The sequence below is a fragment of the Nelusetta ayraudi genome, unplaced genomic scaffold, assembly GCF_046127955.1.
Source record: "Nelusetta ayraudi isolate G7.1 ecotype Tasmania unplaced genomic scaffold, CSIRO-AGI_Nayr_v1 ptg000071l, whole genome shotgun sequence".
NCBI classification, from domain to species: Eukaryota; Metazoa; Chordata; class Actinopteri; order Tetraodontiformes; family Monacanthidae; genus Nelusetta; species Nelusetta ayraudi.
In genome coordinates, this window is record NW_027466121.1 from 50,072 (window position 1) to 74,722 (window position 24,651).

The 24,651-nt window shown below is 47.1% G+C and overlaps 1 protein-coding gene across 3 annotated transcripts in view; it reads left to right on the top strand.

Annotated features, from left to right (window-relative positions):
• srgap1a (SLIT-ROBO Rho GTPase activating protein 1a) overlaps positions 1-24,651 on the top strand; it is a 77,212-nt gene that overhangs the window by 7,902 nt on the left and 44,659 nt on the right. For all 3 annotated transcript variants that reach the window (XM_076042824.1, XM_076042822.1, XM_076042823.1), the window contains exons 2-3: positions 16,117-16,312; positions 23,520-23,682. In XM_076042824.1, coding sequence (XP_075898939.1) covers positions 16,117-16,312; positions 23,520-23,682 — 359 coding nt within the window. The remainder of the gene's footprint in view (positions 1-16,116; positions 16,313-23,519; positions 23,683-24,651) is intronic.

Below are 24,651 nucleotides of genomic sequence, written 5' to 3' on the forward strand. Positions count from 1 at the left end.
GGGACTCTAGAGGAGACTCCCGAGCAGTTTCTCATGGCCACTGTTCAGTGTATCTGCCTCACAATAAGGGCTCTTTGTGGCCCCTAGCAGGGGGGTGGGGAGGCCCGACTTTGCAGCCATGGGCGTAGAGCTCCGGCCAGGTCTTGTGTCCGTTGGCCAGAACTCTGCTGCACCTTCCCCTGAGATGGAAGCTGAGGCCGTAGCTGCAGTTCAGCCACAGATATGCGGGGTGTTTGGAAATGAGAAAAAGGGGCCAATTATGGATGAAGATCTGTCAGCCAAGTCCCATCACTGCTCGCCGATTCCCACTACCAGCGGTCAGAAGCGAAGGGAGACCCTGTCCTGCAGCAGGTTTCTCGGTATTTCATTGGCAACAATTTCATCTTCAGAAGTCACTGGTATATTTTGTGTTATACTATATCAAGAAAGTGATTTTTTTTTTGTATGTTTTCTTGCTAATTTACACTTTGTTGTTTTATACACGAGAAGATGCTGAAAGTTTGAATTGTCCGCCCACTGACCTCCTGCTGGGTCTGTCCAGGCCAACCTGACCCTCTGGGGACAAAACCTCCGACCTTTGTTCCTTGACCTGAATTTTTTTTTTTCACCCCCTACTCAAACTCTGCCAACTGTTTCATTAAAAAAAAAAAAAACAAAAACACACATTTGCACAACCTTATAACCTTATAGGCATGAGAAACAGATTGAAATATTATTAAAGATTATTAACAGTGAATTTTTGAGAGTGGTCCAACAGCGATGATTGCTTTTCAAAATGACAAAAAAAAAGAATGAAAGTATTGGTAGAAGTATTGGTAGAATTACATAAATCTGCCCCGTAGTTTTTGTCACGTAGGTCTAAGGATGAAAGTCTCAGTCAGTCTTTTAGGTCAGGATGAATTGGAGCACGTTGCTTTGCTGCAAGAAATCCCCGCGGACCGCTGACATCCTACTTTATCATAGTTTAATAGGAGTGGCATTAGCCGGAACGCAAAGTTAGATCTTCGAGTTCCCACTGGTCCGGAAATAGAATCAGAACGGCACCGTCCCGCTCCGCCCTTTCTCTCGCCGACTTCAAATGAAGCCAAGCCACATCTGTCACAAGAAAAATGGAATGAGGACATTGTTTTAAATCTGTGCCTTAATTATAGTCCGTCGTCCACCCTCTGAGTTGCATCGCCACAGAGGCGCTGTCACATCTGGGGAAGTTTGTTGAGAAGAGCGGTTCCCAAGGGTCACCAGGCCGCGCGTGCACGTGCTCGGACGGCTGCGCGGCTTTCCGACCCGGACGTGGTACATCTCACTTTTTAGATCAGGCCGCGCGGAGGAAGCCACCGTCTCCCCCCCCTGGGGGTCCTGCGATTTGTCCTGTTTTAGTGGTGTATCACATGAACGGGACGCACGGCAACCTGTGCATGCACGCGCTGCGGTCTCTCACGCTCGCGAGCGGAATGGAAGGAACGGCCCCTTGCCCGCCGGACCTGCGAGGGACGGGGAGGAGAAAGCGCCGGTCCTGCTCTCGCTATGGTGTAAAGAAACAAAGAGCAGCGAAAGCTGATCTGCCTGTTCGGCCCCCGCTCCCCAACCCTCTCCCTCTTTTGTTTCCCCACTCCCGCCGCCTGCACTCCTGCGCAGCTGCCCCCCCCGAGGTCGGCCACATTCTCCGGCCGGCGCTCGGCTCGGATCTCACGGTAATCCGACAGCATTGGGCGGATCCCTGCGCCGTCGCCCCCCCTCCCACCTCCCCCACCTCCCCCCCCCCCCCCCGCAGGCAAAGCAGGAATCCAATTTCACCTGTCCGGTCTTGTCTGGTTTGCGCTGCGGGAAGGCGACAAAAGCCTCTTTTTTTTTTTTTTTTTATGAGATCTTCCCACCGACAAGATTTTTCAGAGGAATACACGTCAGGTGTCAGCGACTGGAAAGACGAGCTACAGGTACTCTGAAAAGTGGGAGCGGACCGGCAGTTAAAACCTTCCTGCGGGAAGGTTTGAGGAGATCAGCTCTCCCCGTCACGCGCTCCAGTTTGGCGTCGGGCCGTAATAAGGCCCTCATTACCTCGTCCTCTCCGTACCGGCGCCCTTTAACCTATCTGCCACCTTTTCCGGGTTAAACGCAACTCGTGGCACGACGCGTCATCGAGCCGTGCTTCGCTTCTGACGGCAAAAATGTAACTGATGGAAGATTCGATCAGGAGCAATCAGAGTCAGAATCAGGTTCAAAAGAATGGGAGCAATTTTATTAACCCAAGTCTCCTCTGTTTGGCTTCCACCTCAAACGCCTCCAGAGAAATCAATCCCTTATTGCGAGGGAGGCGATGTTACTTTCCGTTTGATTCTGTCTCCGGCGCCGCTTTCGTCTCAGCACTTCTTATTCAGGTGAGGATCTCTGTGGTTTATCCTCAGGTTTTAAAAAAGCAGGAATGCGGAGCAAGTATTTATCCCGCCGTAAACTCAGCTCAGTCCACCAAACTCGGCGGCACTGCTGTGAGCCGCCTCGATCAAAGCCGCCTCATTACTATGCCCTGGCAGTGCGGCTTTGGAGTTACAGATGTTGTTGCATCAGTTCCAAAAAAAATAAATAAAAAAAAAATCCATTTGAACAGCATTAAATCTGCTCCTCTTTTTATTTTTATTTTATTTTTATTTTTTATTTATTCATTTATTTATTTATTAGAAAAGTTTGCTTTAAATTCAGAGTTTGGTGAGTTTCACCTGAAGAAACATCCTCATCTTTGTGCTCAATGCACGTGTGAGTTCCCGCAACTTGTATGATAATGTAATTGTGACGATGTTAGGTGAGATGGTCCTTCCTCAAGCCGCTATGTTTCATTCAGAGCCTTTAAATAGTCATTAAAGATGCATGTGTGAATATTTGGTTGAAGTTTCGCAGACTCTCATAAGCATAATTGCATCCCTTTGATTTTAGATTATGCTTCTGCTTTGAAGTTTGGCTCTTGGCAAAATTTCAGTGGCGCCTTCCCCTGGCTATGAGAAATGACCTGCCACAAACAGACAGAAATCTGCTTTTATATCCGTTTTTTAATGCTGTCTAATGGCAGCAGCCCTCGAGATGAACATCATGTTCATCCATCCATATCACGTAAGTCAATTTGGAGTTTCTGTTATGGGTGCGAAATGACTCTTTTTCCATCTCGGCCCTTCTGGAGGCAAAGTCACTACACTCCACCTGCCCTTAATTCTATGCCCTAAATCCTCTAGCCTAGCTTTAGCTCACCCATCCATGCACCTCATTACTCTGGCCCGCAACCTGTCTCTCTTATAGCCTCAACCCCAGTGCCCTCAATCCCCAGCCTGCGAAAAGCAACACACTGGAGGCCAGAGTCATATTGATGCTGCCTGACTTTTGACATTAAGACTGAGTTGAGGTGTCAGCGAACCAGATCATAGACACATAGAGGTCATAACTTCCTCCCTTTTGTAGTTTGGTGATGCGTCTTTGTTTGGATGGAGCAGCTGTCCGGAGATGGTTTTGCTGCATGAGTGCAGAAGACTCTCAAGTTGCTGCCACTGAGAGGTTGTAATCTTCTTGGACTGCCCACTTGTAGATTTGTACTAGTTGTTGTTACTAGTTTGCTTCAAAGAGGTGGAGTCGAGATGAAGATGTAAGTGAATGATCTCACAGATTCATTTGACTCAGTTGGCCTTTACGATGCGTTCTCCCTGCGGAACAGCAGCATCCCATGTCCACCAGCTGATATCTGACTCCCAGCGTCCCGTAGAGGTGAAATCATCCTCTGAGCACCGATGACGACGCCGCAGGGAGAAATGAACAGCGTTTCCCGGTTTTTCCATTAGTCATTGCATTGAACTGGGCAAGTAGCTAGTTAGCCTAGCATACACATTTTTTGCCATTATTTATATTGTAGTGTCAATTTGCTGGTCTTGGAAAAGGTAACAGCTGCTTTCTGTTGTAGCGATGAAGTGTTTTGGTTTAGTAGTAGTTCATCCAAAAACTACATTTCGGAATTCGGCGTAGGCTTTGCTAACTTTTTCTAATCCTCACCCAGCGTCAAGACCGTGTAAGCACCTGGGAAAGCCAAACTTGGGAAACTTGTGAGAGAGAACATAAACAAGACCATTTTGTGGGAAACTACGTGTTGATGTTTTGGCTAAAAACATAGCTTTCTTGTAGTTTATGGGAGCCTTGCTGTCGCTAAGTAGCTCAGGCTAGTTATCAACAGCCTAACAGCACCGTTGAAGAGGTGCAACCTGATAACAGCATTGTAAATAATCCAACTTGTCACAATAAAAGGTTGAGTATTAATCCTCAATACTACAGAAACATTAACACCAGAACTTATTGTAACAGCAACATGCAACTGGGGTGCTTTGCTAACGGTGTGATACGCGGAGAAGGGGGACGTCCGCATTCGTTAAGTTGCAGGGTCTAATGTAGCCTGGAACCACGTTTAAGGGAAGTTCCCTTCACTGATATTCCCTGAGCAGCCAGCAGGAAGTAGGGAGTACTGTTTACACTGTGGATTAGAACAAATCTGCTGTAACCTCAGTCACTTCACAGGGAATATTTAGTTTGAACTCGAGTTTAGTTGATTTTGTTCTCGGGGCCAACATTCTTCATTCAATACCGAAGATGTTACATTTCACATCAGATTCCGTGAAGAGGACTAAGAACAAAAAAAAAAAAAAAAAAGGAGGAACATTTCCTGAATGTTCTAAGGGTCCGTTAACACTTAACGCCCCGTTACAATAACAACCTGTTCTCTCACCCTGACAAGCGTAATGTAGGCCATGTATTTTGGTAGACCTGAGACGGGTCTTATCAACATCAATCTCCCCTTCCTGCTGGAGATCAGACTCCACATTCCCCAGAGTCAAGATGTTTACATGGGGGGGGCAGAAGCCGTCTCTGCAAGTGGATTATTTCAGCTGTCACAACTCTGACTCACAACTCAGGTGGGAACAGATGAACACTTTCTGCTCAGATGTGTTTTGGGGAAATCATATCATATCTTTTTTTTTATTTTTTATTTTTTATAGCTGTATGGCAGAGAAGTTGAAAATATGTTCCCCTTCCTGAGCTCCATGAGAGTCGGTAGCTGCTCTGCTTAATATAATCAACTTAATATAAATTGCAGTTGCTGATCTTTTAAATTCCTCTGACATTGTTTTCTTTTTTACATGGTTTTGTTCTGCTCAAAGTGCTTTTAGTCCTGGGAAGAAAACTAATGGATGTAATGAACAAGAGCCCATCATCTCTTTTCGCATCACCTGCCAATCTTCAGATCAAAACAAGACAAATGAGGACTGCTCCACACTTTCCTCACAGCAGTAAACAGTGATGCACCCTGTTAACACCAGCAGGCCTGAAACACAAAGACTCCGTGTGTGTGGCTTTAAGTTAAATCCACAGGCTCGCGGCCGGTAGCCAACGCTGCTTGCTTGTGTGCGGACACGCTGGAGTTTGTCGAAGTATTTTTAGAGGGGGGTGGAGGCGTGGGGGGGTGCTGCTGAATGGGAATGTGTATCAGTGTGTAATCACACAACGTTGCGCTTGTGCTTTGTCTCAGCCAGCTGCCGCTTTGCAGATAAGGCGTCTCTGCGACCTCTTTTGACCTTGAAAGCATCGTCTCTTGTGAGATGTTGTCCCGCCACTGCCGGGAGACTGGAGCTCTGAACTGCAGTGGAGTTTTGAAAGTGTTCTTCGTGGGATTCACATTTTTTGGCGGGCGGGGTTTATTGAGAGATTGCTCGGGCTACGCATGACATTGAGGACTGGGCGCCTGCTCTGAAGAAGACGGGACAACGCCGATGGCGAAGCTAATGTATGAATAGACAAGAATGTGCAGCGCCTCGTCCTCTCGCGTATTTGATTTAACCCGTATATTTGTGAGGCCAAGATTCTACTCGGGTCTTCCTTCAGCTTCTTCACATATGCCTCCAACTAATAACAGGCCTTTGCCGTGGTCGCCTCCTCCCTCTTTACGTCCTCTCCCCAAAGACCCTATAACATGCCTCTTGAATTATACGCCTGGTTTTAAATAGTGTTTTCTTCTTCTACTACTTCTCGTCGTCTACTTCTCATTCTCTCTCCAGCACCTCTTCTGGTTAACCTAATCAGAGGACTGAAAACTACACATTCTGCAAATTATTATTATTTTTTTCTGGGGGAGTAAAGGGTGGGACAAAGTAAGGGGTGCTCGGCAGCGAGAGGGAAAACACACGGGCGAGGGAAGATGTTTTGCTGCGCTGCGGAGTGGTTACGGCACAAATCACGAGGGAAAGGCTGATGTTTACCACGTCGGGTTCCTCGCTGTGAATTTTTAGCTCTGGCGCTGACGTGTTGAACATTATGGCTGTAAATGTCTGAGGGTGGACAGCCATCATTCACTGATCCAACCTTAGAGATAAGAAAACAGGATATTACACATATATTCATTATACATTGTGCATATTTTACTTTTAAGTAAGATATACTACAGAAGCGCGTCTCAACACTGAAATAAACAAAGGCCGCGTTCAGACTGCCAGCCAAATCAGATTTGAGAAGGAATCTGATTTGAATCGGATTCGCCTGCAGTCTGAACGCAATCTGAAAAAAAAAAGAATAAGAGTTGACTGATTGTTAGCGATTCGCAGTCCCTGTTTGGACAAAGTGTTCCGAGGTATGAAATGGAGAAGCAGCTGGTCTGAACTGCACTGAAAGGCTACAGAAGATGCCAGTTTCAAACAACAGGCTGCCGCTGGAGAGATTAGGCTGGATGCATCTTCACCAGCAGCTGTTTTTATCAGAGCTGGAGGGCGTGTCCCGTTAGCTCATATCATCACATCTACTGATACACTATCATACTGAGGGACTTGGCCTGGTGGCACATACTCGGATATCTTCTTTATTATTAACATTTTGATACCCTACGAAGGAGCTCGTTATTAAAGGAAAGGTGGATGTGGAAGCCGCCCTCGTCCAGGAATAATGCAGACTGTGACTGCAGGGTGAACCCCCCCTGCCTGTTCATTACCCTCTTGCCGTCTTGTGTCTGTTTGTTTATCTTTGTGAAGCCCTGCTTCAGACTTCCTGTTGCATTAACATATTTTTGAAGTTCACGGGCACCCCTCGTCTACTGATCTTTTTTCGGCATCATTAGAAGATGGATTAAGATAATCACAGGCCAACTTTTTTTTTTTTTTTTTTGCCGGTGTTTGTTTTCATCACGAACTGAGCTGAAATATTTGACTGCTAGTCTCCGGGCTGCAGTTTAATTGTAATTTTTTTTAATGAAGACGTCAGTTAAGGCCGCCTTCTGAGCCTCCGTGTTCCCGAAGAGTCTGAAGGGACGCGTGAGGCAGGTGTTTATTGAGATGATGTGTGTAATAAGAGGGGAGAGAAGCTCGAGATCTCTTGTCTGGCTGGGGAGCAATTTTTCTGAACTTCTGAGCCAGTGGGGTTCTCCAACATGGAGCACATGTTCTTGTTTAAAAAAACCAACAACAATCATTTCAGCATTAAAATAGTTTCATTAGGGAAAATTTCCATCTCATGAACAAATCATCTTCCAGCCAACTGGAGTGATTGAATATTTTTGTACTGATCAAAATGTAAAACATATTTTTAATATGTCTTCAAATCAATTCTGTTGTGATGTAACGACCTTCCGTTTCTTCAGTCATTTTAACTCAAGTCCTCAACGAAACGCAGCCGGCTCCTTTCAGACTCTCCCAAGTCGCCCATACCGTCCCCTTGGCCTAGTGGTGCCATGGTGTCCCGACTGTGGGACGTCACGCTGGCAACAGCGTCCAGCTGGCCCCGAGCCACGGATCCCCGTGTCTTTGCCGAGCGCCGGTGGCTCCGTTAATGACTTGAGGGAAGGCACACAATAAGAGCAATAGGCCTTTATGATTGAGGTGGAAAGGCTGCGAAGGAGAGGCCAGGTGCACGAGCAAATTGCTGAGCAGACGGTCTGCTGGAGAGACTTACAGGTGGCAAAGGAATAATGGAACAACACAGGTTTTCAGGATTGGACACTTAAAAGGTGGGTGGAGGAGGAGGTATGAAGGCTGATGGAAAGCACCAGGACCCTCTCAAAACACCAAACTCAAAGGCCATAGAAATAAAAGTGCTTCTGAAAACCATTGCCTCTCAAGAGTGGAATCCAAGGTTTTGCCCTTAATCTGTTTAAATGCAAGCCAAAACATTTGAAGTTCGTGCAAGATCAGAAAAAGGAGAAAATATATCTGCATTGTACTTTTTTTTTTTTAAATGCAATTTTCTGCTTGCACATCGCGTCTAAATATACTGCACTAAGTAGATGGGGAGCGATATGCCCACAGACAGAAATATGAGAAGGATTAGAGGATCAGCAATTAGAGGCTCATGACTCTGTGACCTTACACCAAATAGTTGAGTGCGCAGCACAAGGAGAGGCGCCGTAGCAAAAAAGACCCGCGTAGGAAAGTAGTGACACTCGGGCCAGGATTGTTTGCCTGACTTATTTTTCAGCGGTCTGGTCTGCAAACCGCACCAGGTCCTCACAGCATTTGCAATCGCGCGTTTGTCTGTTTACAACCATCAAATAAAGATGTTCTTATATATTTAATTGACATACTAAAGTGAGGCTTTGTTGTACCTTACACACAGTCACGCATTCACCTTTTCTCAGTTCCAGTTCAATTCCAGGGTGTACGGGACAGTATCAGACACCGACGTCAACATAGGCTAGTGTACGTTTGTTTACGCACAGATCATTGTAATGTTATGCGCACAAAACTCCACTTAAAAAACTCCAACCAAGAGAAGTGGATAAAGATACCTTATTTATCACTTCAGGCCAAATAACTTGAGTCATTCATTCATTCAGAAATTCTATCATTGTTATTTTAGCAGGCTCAATTTTCTAATAAGAGCAGTAAATATACCCATAGCTGAAAGCATGTTGCTCTCCGTTCCACATGTTTCTTGTACGACGCCATTTGAAGAGGCACTCTTCTTCCCCTCTCAGCTGTCTGACCGCAGAATGTTCACACTATTGTTGCCACAAACAAACATCCCAACGGTAAAGAGCTGCAGGCCTGCCCAGCCAAGTCTTCTTGCCCAAGGTGAGCTTTGTGGAAAAAGAGAAGCCGACAGGCTGCTTTGACATACGAGCTTTATCTCTGCCATCACTAATATCCCCCCAAACAAAGACCTGAAGAATGCAGGGTGTCTTTTTCATAAAAGAGTAATTGGATCTGAGGTTCGGGCCCCCAGTGTGTCAGGGGTTGTTTTCTAAAACTCCAGCGTACGAGATTGACTTGAATTTTAAAAGGGTTGCCTTTGATCGGTTGCCAGTTGTTGGTGTATATCCATCCTTCATAAAAATCAACCACGTTGGTTCCTCCTGGGCTGAGCAGGTGGGGATGGTCTCGAGACGAATGAGAGAAGTGGGTGAAGCTTGACCAGTGAGGCAAAGAGAAATGTGTTGCCTTGGATGTTGAGCCATGCAGATGCGAGTGTTTGTTCTCACCTCCGGGATGAGGTGTGACAGAGTGAAGCAGCAGTCCTCTTTCTGTTTGCCATGCTTTGTCTGCATCACTACTCTGCCAAAAAAAAAAAAAAAGAGAGAGAGTCTTCTTTATGGGTATTATTCAATTCCTTCTCTCTGTACGCTTGAAAGGTGTCCCTGTTCCCGGCTTGCTTATTAGCAGGGGTCTGCAGCTGGGCCCTGCTTTGATTTCCTGCAATTACAAAAGGATTCCAGTGGTGACCCAGAGTTACAGCAGACTGAAGGAGCTAGCTGTTCAAAGAAACGCTGGAACAGCTTCTGAGAGCCACCGCACACAGTTTGCTCATGTGTGGTCAGTGTATCTGACGAAAAAAAATTTCATTTCAATTCAGTGTAGCTAATCTGATTGGCAATTGCGACCAGAATTAAGTCATTCTTCCAGCATTTTTCCCCTGATGAAAGAAAAAAACGAACCGTCCAACTCTGGGAAGTTACCCCCTCTTTAACCTTGCCTTCATTGGAAGGGTCTAAAGTCCTAAAAATAAATAAATAAATAAATAAATATCTGAGATATCCTTATATCACTTTTTTAGGGAATCCACTTATTTTACAAAGAGATTTTGCAGTGAAACTGCCTTTGATCCAAAAGCTTATCCATGCAATGTCCTTGAAATGGCAATTAAAATCTATACAAAGTATGGTAAGAAAGTATTTCGCTACAAAGTAGAAAAACTTTTGTCCTTTTCAACTTTAATTGGATTGAATGCCCAATTAGAATTTTTATGATAGTTCTTAATTATTCTGTCCGCGATATTTCTTTTAACCCCCTTTAAAGGTTAAGTGTGTAATATTTTGAGAGTTTGAAGAAGAAACAGCGACACCAAATAGTTACATTTTAGGTTGCAGCATCTTTAACTCTCTCCCCCCCTTCTTGAGCTTGCCGGTGAACTACAGTTTTATTCATGTGTATGGGCAGTATATTAAGCTTTTACCAATCTAAAAATCATAAATCAAGCAAAAATATTACACACTGGACCTTTGAGTAAAAGTATCGAGCCGGTCGAGTTAATTGGAGTGTTGCACGTTTGCACGCAGGGACGAAGGACACAACAAATGTCGAAGCACGTGCCCACGTCGTGTCAACGTCGCCGCACAGAGCGACGCAAGCGCTCCTCGCGCTCAAATGGACGTGTACACGCGGCCGTTTGAAAAGTCAAATAAATCAGCCGCAGCTCACATCAGATGGCCGTCGCGGTCAAACACGGCGTCTAGATAGCCGGCAGCTGAGCAAACAGCTCTGCCTCCAGTGTGTGCTTACTCCTCCCGCCGTCCAGCTCCTCGCCCTCGTATTTTATTTGGATCAAAACGGTGGTCCTCGCAGGCCATCATAATGTCAGCAGTGATTGATCTCCAGCCCTCCCGCTACAGGCCTCTCGTCTGTGTGGCTGTTGCCTTAGAAACCGGCGGTCCGGCTCGAGCGCCGTCATACGGACTCGAAGATATTATTGCGTTTTTGTCCACTAAAACAGCGTATTTTACTCGTCCCTGCCTTACGTGGACTTGACATTGATTTAAACTTGTTGTTCTCGTACAGTGAAGAGGAGAGGTTTTGAACAGGAGGTGCAGTTAACCGCCGTGGCTGAGCTGTCTCTGAATCAGACTATAAAAAAATCAGAGTGCAGGAAGGAACCTGAGCTCTCTGGGTCGGCCGCCCACAATGCTCTGGGGTCCTAGAGAAAACACGAGAGCTTGTATCACCTCCGCTGGTGCATTTCCTGCCGCATGTGTTATTTGAATTGTGTCGAGGAGCAGCAAAATTAATCAACCATTTCTGTATTTTAACACATCCTTTCGCCAGCTCTGCAACTGCATGTTTTAAAGTGGAGTTGAGGATAACGACTGAGATTCTTTTCCACTGATTTCACACTCGATTTTTTTTCCCCCTCCCCGCCAGGCCGTGGCTCTAACTTGGAACGCTCGCTCTGTGTGGTTTTGGAAACTGCTAATGTGTCAGTCACATCAACGGAGCTCTCGAGCGTTTTAATCTAACACGCTTGAATAAAGTTGGCAGTACTTTCTGTGTCTTTTGGGTTGGTCTATTTTTTTTTTGTGATGTGAAAGAATCAGCTCAGCTACCTCAACTCATCTGTAGGAACTCAGACACGTTTTCTTACTTTGTCCCAATTTTGCACAACATGTTGGTCTCTCTTTGCAACCGCGACAGTGTTTAATAAACACTGAACACACACACAGTTTCAATTCATTCTTAGTAGCGGTGAGGTCACAGATAAGAACCACCCAGGACTCAGTGACACATTCCAGCCATGCCCAGATGTGGGGCAGAACGGGTGGTTGGGTTCAACAATATCTGACATGCTCGGAGCGTGATGAATTCCTTACTTCTCCCGCCGACGTAATGAAGTCATTACGCACGTCCTTCCCGACGAGGACAGTTGTAGCCTTAGTCATAGACTACACTGTGTTTTACATTAAGTACTTTCTGTGCACATCGCCGGGTCAGGAATCCAGCATGTAATTGTCCAAATCTTGTTCGAATTATCAGACAAATAAAACACAATGCTGGTGCTGGATGCTAAGCGACCTCCGGCATTTGACTTAATTTTAGCTGCAATTCAAACTCAAAGCATGTTCTTTATTAAAAAGCAATCGACCATCTCGCAAGTGACCTTTGATGGTATTCACCCCGACTTGTTTCCAGACTTCCGAAGAAACATTGACAAACCCCGCTTAGGGTTTAAACATCGAATCTGAAACAGATGCCGAGGCTTGGCACAATCACTTGCCATCCACTCCCAGAGCTCAGCCGCAGCTTCAGGTTCTGCTGATCACCAGCCTGGGACTAATGTGGTCCTGCGTGACCCAAGCAGCGGTCAGTCGGAGCTGTAATCAATTACACAAAGACTTGGCATTGCAGCGTTCCAGCCTTTCTTGCTACCAGAGAGAAGTATTTTTAGGTCGGGGGAAAAAGCCACAGATGCTTCTTAGACAACACAGTTGTTTGGGAGCAAACTATTGTTGGGTCACACATTCGTGTCTGTGACAGTGGGTGAGTTGTTTTGACTGAGGTCCAGTTTTTCTCTCTGGAGGTCAGCATTGTGGGTCAGTACCCATTCCCGCTGACAAGGCGGTTGCTTTGTCAACACAACGGGCCTATCTGGCAAATCAGAAGCCGTTCTGAACTGCAACTTTGGACATATTTGTCGCCATGAATGGGTTTTATGGAAAGTATGTGATGTGGCCTCTAAAGGAGCACTTGGATAACGTCCAGTGGGGGGAAACAAAAGGGCTTTGGTCCAAACTGATGGCCACAAAGACCAAACCATGCTCTTTCATTGTCCATATCAGAATCATGTGTATTCTGGGCCGCGTTCACTTGCTGTCCCTCAGTCAGCTGGAATTGTTGCTGACGACTTTGGAAGCCCCTCTTTGACTCTGTGCGCCAATAGCTGCTCGTATTGGCTGGTACCAGAGCAGGGAGGGATGAAATCCTCTGCAGCTTTGTCTCATCTTTGGCTTTCGTGAAAGAAACAAAGCGAGATACAGTGACGGCGAGTTATGATCTCTCTCCAATCATTACCCTGTGGTGCATTTCTCAACGCAGGTGCTTTCCTTTTGCGACACCCCACTTTGAAAAAGATCACATAGAGTTTTGATTCTCCCAAAGCAAAGAGGCGTCGACATGTTTACCAGACATCTGACCTCAGCATGGCAGGAATGCACGGTGTAATAGGAGGAGAAGCCTCCCCAGGACAATAAAATGGGTGTAGCTTTGGGAAAAGTGTGGCTTTTGCAATTAATAGATAGCGCCCGTCTGTGGTTTAGGGCTCAGTTCGTCAGGAACCAGTCGAGTCGCTTCTGTTGCACCAGCTGGGAATTAAGAATCTCTTTTGTTTGGTGACTCTGTGACTATTTTCATATATTTATTTTTTGAGATTGCATAACATCTTATATAATTTGAAATTACAAAATGACTTAAATGACATTTTTTTTTAAATTGTTTTTTCCATTTCTTTTACGTAACTCTTGGGGGAATTTATTCACTCAACACATTTCTCCGTCACAAGTCAGATCGGGAGACCGATTCATAACACTGTGACAGCACACTTGGGTGCGCCTCCGAGGCATTACACAGGTTTTCTTCGAAAATGTTCTCATGCATACTCAATTATTTGGCCTTTCTCTTAACACGTATTTGTTTCACTCTTCTGTCTGCGTGCCGTTACTTTTTTCCGCCCATCAAGGGTCTGATGGATCTCAATGTGTCACTGCAAGCTGATCTCCTCTTGTGCTGCCGCCATCGGCACTCAGCCGTTCTAGTGGCCCGGCTCACTTAAGAAGTTTTGAATTGTAGATAGCAGTCAGGCCGCATTGCATCGCTGTTGAAATCCCAATGGCGTCTTTAATGATGTTGATAGCTCATTGTGGTAGAGTTACCGCCGCCTTGATGGGCATCCATTCATATTCATCATTGCCGAAGACTGAAAGCACATCTCTGGTATTTTTATAACTGCGCACACTATCCCACCTAAAGTACACAATTACTCATACAGTAAACACTAAGTGGAAGTCCAACCCTCTTTGAGTGGAAGCTTTCCTTTTGTGTCAGGATTTAAATTGCCATTAAATGGACATTGCCATTGATATGATACTAAAAGGCTCCAGTTGATCTGTTGGATGCTTTTAAAAGGCAATTGTGCATCTCTTTGTTCTCAATCATCATTTGTCTGCATCGTGTCCACTTTACACATTTTACGAGCCCAAGTATGAAACTTCCCTTTAGATTCTCGCCTGCATTTTCTCCGGTGCTCTCTTTTTACGCTTTTGATTTTGTTTAGTCTCAAGTGCAGATGATGTTGACTCCAACAGCGACGGGTTCCCGTTGGAAAAACGAGCAGTGTTTTCTCTTTTCTCCAGCTCATTAGTTCGAGGAAATCAACTTTCCGCAAGCAGAATGAGGGAAGATTAAAAACAACTGTGCTAAAAATAAGACCGCCGTGTTGTCAAAACGACAGCAAGTCGGTGCCGTGCAAGCAAGCACGTCACCTGGGGTTTACCTGCTGGGAGCCCAATGTGTCAGCAATTACCCCCATCCTTCATAGGGAATTGAAGTAACAATGGGAAAAATTTACATCATGTCTTGGTCTCAACCAGTTCTTCCTGCAGGAGGACAATCAACAGGACAAAGGGCGGCTTTGTTCAGAGACCGGCACTTAGTCTGAAGCCACACTAGTCTAGTTTGCACTAATTAGTTTACACCAGTCTAGTTTCTAGTTTCTTGTCGTCCACGTGTTCTCTGCTTGAAGCTCAAAATGTGCCTGGCCCCCGACCGTCGCCGTGCAGCAGTTAAAACTGCTGCAGTTTTCCTGGTTCCCTGGTTCTTTTCCACATTTGTTCTGCAGCATCTCCTCTCATTAACTGTCGGCGTGGGGAAATATGATGCCTCTTTTGTTTGGTGACAAACTGAAATCGCTATCCCCGTCCTGCTCTGCTAAACCGACCACTGCCGCATTTCGTGTTTTGTCGTCACGAGAAGACTCCACGTGAGCCTTTCACAACGGCAACCGGCCATGTTTAAAAATACATGATTGAGGAAAGTTTGCTGAATTTTAAACGGAACGCCTTCGCGATGCGAGGGATCCTTGCGTTTCCCGTTCTCCGGACGCTCCCGTGAGTCCAAATCGCCTCATTAGTCTCCGGGCTGCACCTTCCGTCAGGACGAACCTATTACGCGCAGCCGAGGAGGACGCGGGAGAAAAGCAGTTGTGCGACGCGCGCGCTCGCCGTCTTCGATCCCGGCTAGTCCCATCGGAGGTTTTAAAATTGAAACGAGCTGCACTCTGACTGACATGAATCTCCACAAAAGGCCTCGGAGAGTAATTTACCTGCGCGCGCTGCTTGTTTAAGCGAGGCCCCGGCTGTCGCGCCTTTGTTTTCTCACCTAATGAGGTTTTCCAGTCTGACCCAGTAATAGGTGCGGCGCCGTGTAGGTCCTCTCGTCAGCTCCCTGACCCGAGAGTGTTTGCGTGCGCTTTCACCTCCGGAAGTTATTTTCGGCCTTAATAAAAACACATGAGACCGGTTTTGCCCCGAAGTGGCTTCTCTGAGGACGAGCTGATGATCCATATGGAAGAGATGATGTGCTGCACGGTTGCTGCACTGCAGTATTGAGGTGTACTTCTCTCAGAACTAGAGTCATCTATAGTCCTTGTGTTATTTTGTTGTATGTTAATCTGTACGTAGTAGTAGGACAGTAATAACAGTGTTATAAGTGTTAAGTGAAACTGTAATCTTTCAAACGTGTTCTGTTGTCATGCTGTTTTACATCCCAATGGATCTTATATATAGATATATATGATTCTTATAATATGTATGATATTATAAGAATGACATTGTTAAAAGTGCCCTTAAGGAAAATCTGTTCTGGGCAAAGCGGTGCTTCATACATTTTTTATGAACTAAATATAAACACTGAAAGGAAGGAAGGAAGTCCATTCATGTAGAAAAAGACGCACCTGCTTTGCTCCGCTTCGGTTGTACCACTTTTTATTTTTCATTTTTTTTGCATGTATCTGTATAGAGCATAATAAACGTGAGCTGCACCCTCACCTGTACGTTCTCCTCGCCTCGTGTCTCCTCAGAGATTCGGGCTCAGCTGGTGGAGCAGCAGAAATGTCTGGACCAGCAGACGGAGATGCGGGTCCAGCTGCTGCAGGACCTGCAGGACTTCTTCAGGAAGAAGGCGGAGATCGAGACGGAGTACTCCAGGAACCTGGAGAAGCTGGCCGAGCGCTTCATGGCCAAGACGCGTAGCACCAAGGACCACCAGCAGTACAAGTAAGGCCGTAGTACGATTGTCATTGGCTGGGTTTGCCAATGTTAAAACGTCTTGTTGGTCTCCGTCAAAGACGCCAGTCGAGTCTCGCCGGCTCTCCCTGCTGTAAATCTATTTTCGTATTTACTTTAACGCTCGAGTTTAAGCCTGTCACACGGACAATGGAGAGACACTTTATAAATAATCCTGTTTGACTTTTCTGGGCGAGTCTCTTTTGTGAACTGAGCCGCGTTGCGCAGCGCAAGTCAATATTTTTGAGACAGAAATTTGTCTTTTCTTGTCTTGTCTCATTCTTTGATTCTTGTGTTCTGTTTATGACGCTACTACTCACACCATTGATCGCATTAGTTAACATCAATGGTGTTATTTTCTGTGGAGGTGCATTGAAATAATTCAGCTTGTGTCATCAGATTCTATGTCAAACTGTTTCAAAGAGGCAGCAGCTCCCTTCTCAGTCTTCTGATAAAAACGCAACTCGACCTGGAGACTCCTTCTGGCGACCTTGACAGAGCCAAGCAGGGTGTGTGACACTACCCCCCCCGCCATGGAAGTTTCTGTGGGAGCAAAGGCAGACATTAGCATATTGTTTTTGAACTTGCGGTGGGAACAAAAATAAGCCGTCGCTTCGTCCTCGTCGTCCCCAAATAGCCGGCGCTCGCCGGTCCGTCTGCAGCTGCGATGGCTCTCCCAGCTGTGTGTGCCCACTGTGCGCAGGCCCAAGGAGCTTTCGGCGTGGCGCTCTGCGGTTTCCGTCTGGTGGGTCGGGGAGGTGGGGGAGGAGTGGGCGCCGCGTATCCATCCGATCACTTCATTCGCAGGTTAAACATTTGGCGAGGGGCTGAGGAGAATATTTTTTTCAGGAAGTAAAAGGCGTCTGAGCAAACACGACACCCCGTCCCCGCGGGTTGTAAATCTCCCGGACCGTGTTTTTAAAATTCCACTTGAACAACACGCTCACACTGAGGCGTCAGTGTTCTCCGTATTGGCCCTGGCTGTTTGCATTGGACACACTCAGTCTGCGGTGTGGGAGCACTTTTTTTTTTCTTTTTTTTTTCTTTTTCTTTTTTTGGTCTCGTTTTGTTTTTGCCCGTAGCCTCGAGCCGCCGTTCATCCTTACAGCCGGTCGGCTCGGCCGGGGGCCGCAAAGCGCTACAGTTGCACTTAAACGACGGCTGGAGTTGCGGGTGAATTAGTGTGGACACACCGCCGTGCCGCTGCCGTCGATGGGGGTCCGCCCCTGTTTTTCCTGTTCAAGATGTTGACACAAGTTGACAAGCCGTCGTTCTGGAAGTCGTAAGCGCGCTAGCGTGCACCCGAAGACGGTGGTTCTCCACTGGTGGCGTCCCAGGACGAACATTTCTTTCCTTATCATGAGGTCGCGAGCCAAATTAAAAACGCTGGCCCACTTTCTATCATGTCTGTGAAACAAGTTATTGAGATTGTTGAATTGAATTGTGTGTCCTTCAAAATAAAAGGCCAACATTTCCTCTAGAAATATACACAATACCAGTCAAAAGCTTGGACACACCTGTTTCTTCTTTATCTTTAATACTTTCTACACCGTGGATACATACTGAAGACATCATATAAATGACCAAGGTATGTGGATTAATGTGGCTAAAGAAAAAAAATGCTAAATACCTCAATATGTTATGTTATATATATATTTCATCTGAAGGGCGGCTATTCTAAATCATCTAAAATCTAACTTGTTTGAGTTATTTCACACTTTGTTTAATACGTATTTCCCTGAGTTCATTCGTAGTTGTGACGCCTTGAGTGGCAATCTGCAATGTAAAAAGTCATGAAAATGAAAGAAAAAGAAAAACTGGTATGTCCAAACTTTTGACTGGCAGTCTGTATCTTAAAATCCCTTATTTAAAAAAAGGGGAAACCGCCCGTGAAGCCGTGACCCAATCAAACAGCTCCACCAGTGGAGAACCACTGCCCTAAGACACGACTTTGCACGGAAGGTATTCTTCCCTCCCCCGATTGTGTTTCGCTGCCCATTGGGGAGTCTCACTCCCGCTGCCTGTGCCTTTACATATGGGGCAAAACACAGGTGGAGGTTGTTGCTACGCCCTCTACGCAGGCGCCGGCGCCGCCGTCGAGCCGCTAGAATCACACTCCCACGCCGGCTCCCCGCCGACACCGCAATCGTCGCCGTTTGCGTTGCTCCTCGATCTTTGTATTCAGGACGGAGCGGCGGCGGCGGCGGCGGAGGAGGAGGAAGAGGGGGAGGAGGAAGAGGGGGAGGAGGAGGAGGAGGAGGAGAAGGGCCTTTTGAACCTAAGCCACTGCCTCGCGGCAGCGGCAAGTTATGGCTGTCTCCCGTTCCTCTGAGCCTCACAAGAAAGGGGTTCGGCTCGGTAGGAGTTCAGTCAAGAAAAAAAAAAAGAAAGTAAAGCCGTCTCCTGGAAGCAGATAAGTTGGTGTTTGTGAGAGAGCACAGACTTTGTGTCACCTGTGGAAGCCCCTCCCCGCTCCTCCCTCCCCCGCTGGAGAGGAATCCATCTTGCTTTAGGGGACGGGGCCTCATGTCGCGCCCGAGTTCTGAGTCTGAGGCTGGAAAATAATCATTAAAAAAAAAAAAAAAAAAAACCTGCCAGGCGGCAGTGGAAGAGGGAGGATGTAAACTGCCAATATGGCCACGTTCTACACGACCACTGGGAAATGTCCGCACGGGTGTGTGTGTGTGTGTGTGTGTGTGTGTGTGTGTGTGTGTGTGTGTGTGTGTGTGTGTGTGTGTGTGTGTGTGTGTGTGTGTGTGTGTGTGTGTTTAAGCCTGGACTGTCAGGAGAAGCAAACAAAATGAGCAGTGTTGGAATAAAAAAGTCTGAGTCTGATAATTAGACATTATAGAACAGTGGTTCTCAAACTGGTGGAGTCTCAGGACCCACATTTCACAAGTCGCCACCCAAATTTATCCCACAGCACTCATATTTATTCCACAAAAGTAAAATAGCCCACTTCCTGTCATGTCTAAGTGTAAAGAAATGACTGAATCAAATTGAATTGTGTGTCCTGCAAACTAAATTCCCAACGTTTTTCTCTCTCTATATATATATGATTTTGGGTAAACTACCACAGAAGCCGCGACCCAATCAAAACAGCTCCACGACCCACTTTTGGGTCGTGCCCCACCCGTTGAGAAACGCCGTTGCGGAATTACAAAAGAAAAGGGAACAGATAACGCAGTCAAGTTGTGTTTTGTCCGACTGCTGATGATGCCGATGGCTGTCGGGAATGATGGCTGTCGGGAATTCTGCCAACACTGGAGGAACAACAGAAGTCACAGACGGGTTACGATGCGTGAGTGGGCTTCCACTTTGAACGCTCGAGAACAAGATCCGCTCCGCTCGTGATTTCCCGTTTCCTTCCTGCGATAACAACAGCCGACCCGACTTCCCGATTTCCGTGGCAGCGGTCCCGGGATCCGTCGGCCTGGAATCACAGAGTCACACTCGGGTCTCCCCTCTCCGCCTTAAAGGCCCAGTGTGTAATATTTGGCTGGATTTGTGATTTTTATATCCGTAAAAGTTTAACGTACTGCAATAAATGTAAGTTGTTTTTCCAACCCTTAGAACTTTTGTCATTAGTATGTAAGAATTTACACAGAGCAACGGTCTTGGTCCAAGTTAGTTGCCATCTTCCGCCTCCAGAGACTTGCAGATGGCTGAATAATTGATGACACTGCACTTATCTGGGATTTTGGTTTTTGGTGAAGAAACTTCCTCCTTTTTGTTTTTTTTTACGAGGATAAAAATAAAGCGAGTCACACAAGGTTCCTCCTTGGTCGTCTGTACGTGTCGCCAACTTCTTGTGTGGCGAGGGAGGAAACGCCAACTGTCATTTGACAACATTTGCGGTCGGTAATCGTTCAGAATTGTCGCAATTTGCCGCTAACGGCGCCGACTTCAACGTCGTGGCACGTGGGTGGGGTTTGCACGTTCGGGCGGTCAGTGTTGCATTTCGCGGTGCCGCGGTGTCGCTCAACTCTCAACAGGTGGTTTCAGCTCCGTGAGCCGCAGAGAATGAATGGAGAATAGGGATCTCGGATGGGAAATAAAACAAGCAACACTGCACTTTATCGTCCTCCCCCCCCGCCCTCCTCTCCGCCCCCTGGAAGTCAGCTTGGCCTCTTGTACCTGAGTTTTAACCCCGCGGGGGGTCCAGTCGGCACCGTCCACCGGTGGCTCTGTCTGACCTAGTTCCTTTCACCGGCCAAAACAGGAAATGATGACATGAGGACATTTTCCTGCTATTATGTGGCAGATAGTGCCAGAGTTTCATTCTCTCTCCCCCCCCCCCCCCCCCCCCCCGCCGCCCCTCCCTCCTCGCCCTCTCTCACCCCAGGCAGTGTCGGTTGCCTGTTGTGTTGCTGCCTGCGTCGTCTGTCACTGCAGTTTTGATTGTGCACGTCCGTCCAACTGCAAATAAGCACTTCGGTGCACACAGAGAACTGGTGATGCAATGGTAACCTTCACAGATGTGCTTTCTTTTACTCAAGCTAGTACTCTTTTGCGTTTTTAGCATTTTGAAGGTCCCTCATAGGGATGCTAACAATGAATCGATCATCGATTAATTGTCGATTAAACATTTAATCGATTAATTTAAATGGATTAATTGACCATTTTTTTACACGGGTAGTTAATATCATTATAACAGTGGAGTGGCAGGAAAGAGCAATTCACCAAGTCATAATATACCTAGAACAAGTTACTTTTAAACAACTTTTATTTTTAAGAATAAAGTTGAAATGTGACCCATTAAAAGTCAACTTAAAGTCAGAGGATAAATGTTTAGGGTGTTTTTACTGTTCTCTAATGTAGAAACAGGTCACATTGGACCCTCAACATTATTGCAGGGTTAAATAATGGGTTCCTTACACATTTTTCATTGTGAAATTTAGGTTCTCAGGAAAAATCGCCACTGATCAATTAATCGTTAATTGATCGATAAGGTCAATCAACTAACGATTAATGAATTAATGGATGATTTGAATCCGTAGTCCCACACTAAACCTTTATTTTTTTTTAATCTTTTTTATTATTCCAATCCAAAAAAATCTCGATTGGCAGAAAATTGCACATTTAGCCCTCTGTTTGCAGCCACCGCCTCTTTTCCTCATTCAAGTGACTCGCCTTCTCCGCGCGTCTCCCTGCGCTGCCGACCCATCAGGTTGGGCTGTGCGCTCCTTCAATAATGCACCGCCACCAGGCTTTGTGTTGTCATCCACCCCACGCTTATGCAAATGTGGCCATCAATTAATGAAGGCGCACGTGCGCCTGTGTGTCCGGGACTGAGTGCGAGAAAGTCTTTCACTCCGCCGATGCATAATGCAGGACGTCCTGATGTAGACCCGACTTTGACGGCGTGCCTGTGAGTGATGCTGACCTGCTGCTGCTGCTGCTGCTGCTGCTGCTGCTCTGGGACCGCCCCACTCTGTCTTTTTTAGCCATCTCCCTCGTTGCACGTGCCTCATGAGGCTGGACCGTCGCTTCTGCAGGGAAAAAGTGATTTCGCCTTTGAGGGCAGCTGTGGCTCAGTTGGAAGAGCGGGTTGCAAATTGATGATTGAATGGTTGGTGGTTCGAATCACGGCTCCAACTGTCTACATGTTTGAAGTGTCCTTGGGCAACACGCTGAAGCGTAAATTGCTAGGCAGCGCCTTGCATGGCAGCAGTCATGTCATTGGTGTCTGAGTGTGTGAGTGAATGGCTGAACCAGAGGCCATTGTAAAGTGCTTTGGGGTACTGTGAAGGTGCTGGAAAGCACTATAGCTTCAGTCAGCGCTGTCCATTTCCCATTTGAAAAACCCCTGGTTGTTTTTCACGCCAGCTTGTTTTGTTTTCGTTTCATGCTAATTCCATCTCGCTTCCTGTTTTCTGAACCTTTCAGTCGTTCGGAATCGGACCGCTTGCGCAGGTCATTCCCGAAATCAGAAATGCCGCTTCTTCTTTTCGCTGCGCCCTCCTCTCACAGCAGATGTTGTGCAGAAATGAGCGTCCAGTCCAGTTCAGGGACGGGTCACTCGCCGAGTGCCCGGGTTTCACCTGTTGTGTTGACAAGTGCTGCCCGTCTATGCAAGCCGGCTCTGGGGAGGGAGCGCGGGGGGGGGTGGTTCTCCATATGGTTCCTGCAAGACTTGACCCCCGGACCCGACCTTTAAACCCCTTCAAAACACACACGCACACACACTCCATCCTGCGCTGCTGCTCTTCCTCGGCAGGGGGAAAGTCACTGATTGACTGACTGAGGAGGAAGTGTGCCTGCAGGCTGCTAACGCAGGGCCCCTCGCTGCTCGGGCCTGGACAGTGTACCGCCGTGATCCCGGGAGCGCTCGGCGCTAGGAAACAGCTGTCCATTAAAGTTCTGCACTCAGATGTTTATCTCCCCTCTTTCTCTCTCTCTCTCTCTCCACCCCCCCCACCAACCTCGTCATCCGTCTTCCGCTGTCACAGCTCGCAAGTGATTTTGCTCCTGCGGCTTCCAAACGCCCCCCCACCCCCCACGTCGTCTCCCACGTCATTCCGCAAAGTGCCTTTAAAGCCGGCGACGACATATTCCCACCCCGCTCGCAGGAAGTCGGCTTGGCCTGAAATAAAAAAAATAAAAAAGCGAGAGCTCTGGCCCAGAAATGTCACTGAAACAAGTGTTTCCGCGGCGTTGCTGCTGCCGCTGCTGCCGCTGCTGCAGAGCAGCGAGCTTCTTTGCATCCAGAGAAGCTGCAGTATATGGGACGCGCGGCACAGAGGGAGGTGGCGGATGACGCATCTTTTCCATCTCCCGCTATAACGAGCTCCAGCTAACGCGCGCTAGCCGGTCGGGACGGGGAGGAAAATGCAAAAAAACTAAACAAAACAACAAAAACACATTGAGGTTACAGCAAAAATGCAAACCGTCAGTTTTCAACTCTGAATGTGTATGTTGTATTAATCTTTATGCTTTACACTTAATTTCACAGCCTTGAAAGCGTTGAGCTATCAAAGAGTCCTCTGTTCCTCTCCGTCCCATATTCCATATTGTTCTGAGTGCCTTTTATTCCGAAGGTTTTATTCTGAGCGTGTTTAGCCAAGAGCTTCCTCAAACACTTTTTGTCACGTGCACATAATGACAATAAACATGCGCCTTGAATCAATGCAACGTTTTCTTCTCCGTTTGCCGCCCGACTGACGTGACAACTCCGCCCCTTCCCCCGTCCGCGCAGGAAAGACCAGAACCTGCTGTCCCCGGTCAACTGCTGGTACCTGCTGCTGAACCAGGTGAGGCGGGAGAGCAAGGACCACGCCACGCTGAGCGACATCTACCTCAACAACGTCATCATGAGGTTCATGCAGATCAGCGAGGACTCCACGCGGCTGCTGAAGAAGGTGAGCCGCGGCGATCGTGGAAATCTTTTTTTTTTTTTTTTAATTGTTTAATTCCAGGCCCGGCAGAGCAGATGTATTTGTATTGTGCAGGCTCAAAGTGGTGTGCAGAACAAGGCTTATGAATACAATCGAATCATGTGGAAAAGACGAAACCAAAATCAAGCCACGTGCATTGAAATCGAAGCATCCATGTGAAAAGTGCAGTTTAAAAAAAAAAAATATCATGAAATCCACAAGTTGGTAAGAACTAAAGTCAGGTCAGTCAAAGTGAATTTAAGATCAGTGAAGGTAAGAGCGATACAACTAGCAATACATGCTGTAAACAGTGCAGTTTTGGACCCTGACTGGAGTGAGCTGAGCCGTTCTCAGGTGTTGAGGAAGTTGGTTCCACAGGTGACTTGCTACCACACAAAAGCACGTTCAGCCCAAGTCAGCACTGTTTATTTATAGCGGCCTAGTTCGTCCCGCTTCACTCCTTAATGTTTCCCGCCCTCCGCACCGCTTCTCCAAACCCCCAACGTTTTGGTTTTTTGTCGAGCCACCAGGAGGAGTCAGACGCGGCTGGCCTTTGATCAGCCGAGAGGAGGCTCGCGCTCGCCGCTAACGCAGACCAGACTTTCTCTTTCTCTCGGTCAGGAGCGTCTCCAGTCGCTCGCTTTACACAAACAGCCTTTCACTTTCCATCAAGCGCTGCGTCTGACTCCGAGGAGCATATTTAGCTCTGCGGGGCTGCGCGTCGTGCTCCGGGCGGCTCTTTGCGGCTTCGTTTCTCGTGCATGGGTGCGGAGGAGCCTCGCTCGCCACGCTTTCAGATTAGCAGTGCGTGGACTTGGAGCCTCCCTCCGGTAGATTGTGGCTCTTTTGGCCGAAGCCGGGCCCTGCGCCGCCCGCGCCCCGCCGCAGAGACGACAACTCCCTAGAAGATTATGAGCTCCTGCGCCGGGAGGAGACGCACGAACTCACCACAGG